The following is a 7,069-nucleotide window of genomic DNA, read 5'->3' as shown; positions in this document are numbered from 1 at the left end:
GAATGTGCTTGTGCAAAAAGTAGGCTGCAAAGCGTAGCTTTAATTCGTGGGCGATTTGTCGATGAAGCCGACCAGTTGGAGCTGATTCCGACTAGTTGTTGACCATGCTAAGCTAGTCGTCGAGTAGTTTAAGACTCATCCCCGACTAGTTTCTAGTCGAGACGAGTAGTTGAAGTAGTTGTTGTCGCTGCCGATTTGTCGAGGCAGTTGTAACTGCGGCGCGAGCCGAGTAGTCGAGGTCGTCGCTGGTGCATCAATCGGCATAGGTTGTGGTAGCCATATCGGATGGCATAAGCAACGCTTGATCAGAGGGTGATCCGCGCGTGTACTTCTCCGGCCTCTTCATGCACGCGTGCGTACAACAATGGAAATTGCATGCGTTGTATTCGTCTTGCATACACAATTAGAAGGAAAATTGATTACAATAATCCCTTCCAAGAATAAAAAATACGACCGATCAGATCGGATCTGATATAGAAGATAAACGGGAGAAAAAATCTTCCCTGCATGCTTGCGCAATTGATGTCGAAAACAGATGCCGTCTCGATCTTCCTAACGTGATCAGGGAGCAGCAACTCATCGAGTTTGTCGACAAACTTGTCAAGGTTGCTGCATCGACTTGGTATAGTGACTTCCGGCTTCCTGGGGATGGCTAGGTGGCCGTTGAAGCCACCCGATCCGTTGGTGACGTAGATCTAGGAGCCGAAAACAACGTTGTGCCCTCATCGAGCACAGTGCTGGTGAAGCTGAAAGATGTATCGAGTTCTTCGGTGGATGCTCGATGAACACCCCTACCTAGCGCGCCAGTTGTTGGTGTTTTACCACCACGCCCACTGATTGATACCCCCGAGGTGGTGAGTTTGTAGGTAGGGTGTCGCCGAGATCAGGAACTTGAAGGTGCAAGGAACACAAAGTTTAGATAGGTTCGGGCCGCCGAGAGCGTAATAACCTACGTATAGTCTGGGGGATAGGGTTACATGGAAATCCTAGTCAGATACGAGCCCAGGAGCCCTACCCGAATACTTTTTAAATAGTTTCCTTCTGTTCCAACTAGTTCTACTACTATTCGAGTAGTTCTACTATGGTACGAGTAGTTACAATGAAGGTAAAGCATGAGCCATGTCCCATCTCTTATCCTAGAATATGTACGCTATGTGCATAGTCCTGTGGGTCCGGATTTGACACACGTCGCGGATCCGTGCCCACGCCCTGCCGTGGCTCCTCCATCAGGAGATGGGAAGGGTAGGGTGGTGTGGGATGGGAGGGGCGGCTCTGCGCTGCCACCGCGGCTTCTCGCGCCGAGGGCGGGGCATGGAAAAGGAGGGGACCGGAGGCGAAGGGAAGGGCGACGCCGTGAGGGAAAGAAGTTGGCTTGGGGGAGGGGAAGGCCGGTGGCGATGGGAGGTTAGGGATGGGAGGGGATGGCCAGCGGGGGAGGGGAGCGGATGCAGAGGGCTGTTGGGTAGAGAGATAGGAGATGAGAGAAGAATGAGGGGAGAGGAGGGAAAGGGAGGGATGATAAAAATAATATAAGGTGTGGTGGCGGTGATGCCTACTATCACCACCGGTTCGTATTACAACCCGGCGGTGATACCCATGTCACCATCTGTTTGTATTACAACCCAGCGATGATGCCTACTATCACCGCCGGTTTGTTTCAAACCAGCGGTGTTGAGACGTTTGGGATGTACTATTTTGTAGTAGTGTTAAGTACGATTATTTGAAAAAATGACCAAATAGCTAGCTCTAACCAACTTTTTAAAAATAAAATTATGAACAAATTAAAACTCATCCAATCTGTGTCAGTAGCTTTGAAAGTATGGTTTCACAGAATTAGCCCATTTGATGACTTCTATGTTAGTTTCACTCAGAAACACTTATTAGACTCTGAATCCAAAATGCGCGACTTTTAGAAAGACGCTAGCGCACGCAGCACCTTAAAGTAAATTATTTGTGTGTTTCAAGGGTAGACCTAATTGTAAGTTCATTTATCGTAACTTTTGTAGTAATATGAGATTTCCTTATTTGTGCGTAATTGTACCTAAAATCTAAAATATATTAAGGGAGAGAATAAAAGATGTATGTACCCTCTGCAAGCTTTTTGTTTACCTACTATAATTAAAGTTGTTCCTAAGATTAAGCAGGGAGGAAGGAATAGAAAAGGTAAATATGCACCTAGGAGCTAAGGAAAATTAAATGATTTCATTTAATAGTTATCCCAAAAGTCCTAGAATACTTTATATTTAGATATAATTTTTAAACCCTATACTGCATTATATTTCAGGATGGAGGAAGTATATTGAATAATATAATTTGCTATTCCGATACTCCTGTGATTTGTGTTGTGGATGTCGGCGTGCTTGTGGTTTCAGCTTTACAAATTACGTAGAAGTAACGTCGTCGTCACAGATCCCTTGATCAGTTTTCCTTCCTCCCGACAGAAGATTAGTAGCCGCCGCGAAGATGCAGTAGATTATCCGGATTCCTTTGCCAAAAGTACAATCCAGGAGGAAAACACACGCGATTGTTTTTCTTATTGTTATAGATCAAGTACGGGGTCCTATATGTAGCCATCACCCTACATGGGTATTCTTAGTTTGAGCCTATAATTATCCATTAATTCAAGTGATATCTTAATAATTACAGTGCAACATAATTTGGGTTAACCCGTTACACTTTTGGCAGGATCAGCTCAGCTAAATTGTTTCCTTTTGGGTTTAAATCCCGTCGGCAGGTCTGTTATGGTTTTGGCGCCGTGCCTGCTGGTTTATTTCGAGAAAGACACAAGCAAAGAGAAACGTTTGCCGCAGATGTCATTACACCACAATTTATGTTGCTCCGGAAAGGAAGGGAAATACAAATAACACCTAAGTACTCAAATGACTTCAAATTGGATCACAAATTAATGGATCAAGATCGTTTCAAAAAAAAAAAGAAAGTTCAAATCGTTCCACTGGTTGGTTGTACTCAGCTTGGGCCGCTTGGCTTGCAGACTGGACTGGAGGTAAGATTTCGTGAGGGGGCGTGCCCCCAACCTTGTTATGTTGTTAACATGGGCCGGTATCATATCAAATTAAAATCTTGGGCCTCTAGCAAAAGTAAGCCCACCCGCAGCCCACGCCACACGGCTTCAGCTTCACTGAGCACATCCCCCTCGAAGTCTAGATTGAGCGAGCAGCCATGGAGGACACGACGACCCAAGAGGCGGAGGCGGCGGCGGCGGCGGAGAGGCCCTCGTCAGCGTTGGCTTTGAGGAGCCTCGCGGACTACACCGTCGGGGCCATCCCCACCCTCTTCTATGTCCCCGACTTCGTCTCCCAGTCCGAGCAGTCCCAGCTCCTCCACCACGTACGGCACCCACCAAATCCCGTCTCCCTCCCTCCCTCCCTCCCTCTCGCTCTCGCTCGCTCGCTCGCTCGATCTCGATCCCGTGATTTTGACACGGTGATTGTGTTCTGCGGCGCAGATTTACCAGGCGCCGGCGCCCAAGTGGAGATCCCTCAAGAACCGGAGGCTGCAGAACTGGGGTACCCTGTCTTCTTGGCACTTGCTTTTTGCTTGGGGATTGCTTTAGCTTCTTCCTTTCCTTGACACGGTGTTGGATCGCGCAGGAGGAGTGGTGCATGAGAAAGGGCTCCTGCCGCAGGCCTGTGAGTGCTCCTATAAGCTTGCGATTTTTAGCTTTGTTTTGTGAATCAAGCTGAAGATCAGGCATACTGATGTATAGTTGAAGTGGCCTTAATATAAGCCTGGTTCCAATGTGATTGGCGTGAAATGTCTTATCTTGTTGAAATTTCAAATGTTAGTTGGTATGCTTGAAGAATACCATTTTAGTGCTACATGATTATCTTGAAACTGTGGAGATCACCAAGCAGTTAGGACTAGTACAAGATAATAGTCATGTCGAGTTGCTGCTTGAACAGCAGTCACCTCTTGCTTGTTAGGGGCAAGTTTTGTTCTTTTTGTACAAATCAAATGTCCCATATGATGATCAGTATAAATTGGTCATCTAATAGCTTGTCTGGCTTACTGGCTTAGCTTAAGCTTTCCTAACAGGCCAAATTCTGAAGGACTTCGACCTGTAAACCATCAAAGCTGCCTTCCACTTGTTTCAGATAGTTTGAGGCATCTGGTAGTTAGGTCACCTAACTTGGCCTAAATCTAGCTTCAAGTGGCACATAAGGCAAAGCTACTCCAAGTACATTAGAATGTCTTCAGAACTGTCTTCAGAACTGTTGGGGGGCCAATCATGGCTGGATGTTTGTCTCAGTATTAGATAGGGACTCGAGTGGTTTATGCTTTCCCAGTTAGGGAAAAAAAACGTACGTGTACGATCATCCTTGATATTTTTGGGTCAGGCTAAGATAAAGTATTTATGGGGCTTTTCTTGTTTAATTTTCCAGCTAGCAAATTGTAACCCTCAAGAATAGGATTACATGCTTTTCTACCTTCTGAAAGTATGGCATTCAGCCCAACACAAACATTCAGGTTTTGAATGCCTGCTACGAGCATAATCTTGTTGTGACGAATGTCTGCACTGAACCAACCGTAAGGCATTTCTTGATTGGTGGCTAACACGCCTACTAGTTACATTCTGTGCTCTTATAAATTACTCAGGTTTAATTCAATTTTAGCTCAAAAATTGAGCTGCCCATGCATCTCATGCTGCAGTACCTTCATGGCTAACAAGGATAACCGACAGAATCTGCCAGTGGACTGGTTTATTTCCTTCTGCAATCAATCATGTGCTGATAAATGAGTATCATCCTAATCAAGGGATCATGGTCTGCAATCGACAGTTCTCTACTAGTTTTCTCGCTCTGTCTACATACTAAGCATTGCCTTTTGCTTAAAACAACAATATTTTATCTTCCAGCCACACCAAGATGGTCCTGCCTACTACCCTGTTGTTGCAATCATATCGCTCGCTTCACCTGTTGTGATTGATTTCACACCCCATCAAAGGCTTAAGGAGCAGGAGCATACTGATCGACAAAACTTACAGATCAATGAGTTGCTGGGGCCTGTTAAGATGGAGAGCAATGGCTCTGGCTCACATGAATGTGGGGCCACAAATGAATCTGATCCTGCATCTTCATCACTTGTGCTGATGCCCTGCAGCCTGTTGATATTTAAGGATCAGGCTTATACAGGTTAGATCTGTGCAAGTGCAATTGTTTTATGATTAGCTAGCCAATTAGCCATCTTTGTTCAAAAGTTAAGTTTCAGTCTATCTTATGTTTCTTTTTTTTTGTTTCTGTAGATTACCTGCATGGCATACAAGATAATGAACTACATAATCTGGACAAGGTGAAACGATGACTGAAGATCAGTAAATCACTTGTACAATTATCTGATGGGCATCTGAACTAATTCTGAATGCAAACGAATTGGCATTGTGTATCCTTTACAGGTCATGAATTTGTCGCGGTGCCCAGAATTGAAGCATCTAAGTCCTGACTCCATCCAAGGGATCATGGATGAGCAACATGGCACGTTCCGTAGGACTGCCACGAGAGTGTCTCTAACATGTCGGTTGGTGCTTAAAGTCCACAAGAAGCTATTCAAAATTTAGTAATTCATATAAGACTCTTGTTTTTAGAGTAGTACCATTGCACTCTGGTAATGTACGGAGAAGTATTATGGAAGTTGTTTGGCGAGCAATGTGTCCACAAAAGAAAACAAAAAATTAACCAGCCACATTCTGATCTGGAATTTGAAAGAGCCGAGGAGAAGGAAGCTGATGAACCTGTCTCGGTTGAGGGTTTTGGATGTACTACCCTTATAGATTTTGTAATTCTAGAGGATTAATTCACATGTTCATATTTGAGCATGGGGATCAAAGTCTCCGATATGTATACTATGAGACACTGAAGATTTGAAGCCTTCTTCGTATACTGAAGTATAATTCTGAAAGACGGTGGTGGTTTATGTGCAGAATGACAAAAAGGAAATTAGACCCATGACATTCATTAGCTTGCTGATTTTCTTGCACAAGAAACGGACTTGATCAATCCTTTCTAGCTGCTCATGAACCTAACAAATTAATATCTCCAATGAGTATTAGTACATCTTATGATTCCCAATTAACTCGCTGTTCTCATGCTGGCTATTCCAACTTGGTTTATGACCTCCATGCCGGTATCACCTGTTTTGCTGATTCCCCCCTCCATGAATCAGCAACCAACATCATCCTTGCATAATGCTAGCATACCTTAAAAAGACTGCAATCTTATAACTCTATAAGAGTATCAGAGGAGAAGAGCCAAAGGATTGAGTTGACTAATATAAAAACAAAATACAGCAGTCGAAACCAACATGAAGATATCAAGAATCGAACATATGCAAGCTTCATCGTCGAAAAACTCAATTTTTCAGGAAGATGATTATTGGATGACGTGAAATATATTATATATTTGAAGCATAGCCATTAGTTGCTCACAAGCAGAAATGAAATGGCATGCAGTAACACAAAGACAGAAAGACAACCGAATCCTCCTTAGATAGAATACCACCCGACCTTCTTATTCCTTGTGCTCACCTTCCCTTATGTATCTTCATAGGCCAAACGAAGGTATATAGAAACAAATGTAGCCAGCACTAAAGCATCATAGAACTATTATAAAAAAAAGCATCATAGAACTATAAAAAAAAGCATCATAGAGGAGTGTTTGGTTTGGAGGAGTTTATTATAAACCCCAACGTTAAACCCCTAATAAGCCTCTTTTTATCCAAATATGAAGGTCTATAGGTGATGCTTATGCCTATAAGCCCCTCCAAGAGATGCTTATGGGGTTTATTTTCTGTGAGCCCCATCAAAACATCTTCTCTTTCCTCCTACTACCCTTGTCTCTCTCGCCTACATGGTATTAACGAGGGATAGAAAGATCATTACCAACAAAAGAGATTTTTAATAAGCCGCTACAACCAAACACCAGTTTAGACCTATTATAATAAGCCTCTCCATACAAGGAACTTATGCGTTTACAATAAGCCTCTCCAAACCAAACACGTGCCCAAGTTCATACATATCTACCACCGCTGAATTCAACCACACACCCTGCAAATG

At 43.7% G+C, this 7,069-nt stretch overlaps 1 protein-coding gene across 1 annotated transcript; it reads left to right on the top strand.

Moving 5' to 3' along the window:
* The first annotated feature begins 3,152 nt into the window (after positions 1–3,152).
* Positions 3,153–5,916, top strand: LOC112877588 (alpha-ketoglutarate-dependent dioxygenase alkB homolog 6). The gene is made up of 7 exons (XM_025941930.1): positions 3,153–3,348; positions 3,467–3,527; positions 3,612–3,650; positions 4,672–4,784; positions 4,877–5,153; positions 5,264–5,310; positions 5,414–5,916. The coding sequence occupies exons 1-7, from the start codon at positions 3,181–3,183 to the stop codon at positions 5,573–5,575; spliced, it is 867 nt and encodes a 288-aa protein (XP_025797715.1). The 5' UTR covers positions 3,153–3,180; the 3' UTR covers positions 5,576–5,916.
* The last annotated feature ends 1,153 nt before the right edge of the window (positions 5,917–7,069 follow it).

Source organism: Panicum hallii, chromosome 9 (assembly GCF_002211085.1).
Source record: "Panicum hallii strain FIL2 chromosome 9, PHallii_v3.1, whole genome shotgun sequence".
In the NCBI taxonomy this organism is placed as follows: domain Eukaryota; kingdom Viridiplantae; phylum Streptophyta; class Magnoliopsida; order Poales; family Poaceae; genus Panicum; species Panicum hallii.
The sequence above is the reverse complement of the archived record's forward strand: the minus strand, read 5'-3'. Positions and strand labels throughout refer to the sequence as shown.

Bases quoted from the DNA above. Each gene is read 5' to 3' on its own strand.
- LOC112877588 (XM_025941930.1), top strand. From the start codon at position 3,181: ATGGAGGACACGACGACCCAAGAGGCGGAGGCGGCGGCGGCGGCGGAG. The intron at 3,349-3,466 runs GTACGGCACCCA...TCTGCGGCGCAG, and splicing joins AGTCCCAGCTCCTCCACCAC to ATTTACCAGGCGCCGGCGCC. The intron at 3,528-3,611 runs GTACCCTGTCTT...TGGATCGCGCAG, and splicing joins CCGGAGGCTGCAGAACTGGG to GAGGAGTGGTGCATGAGAAA.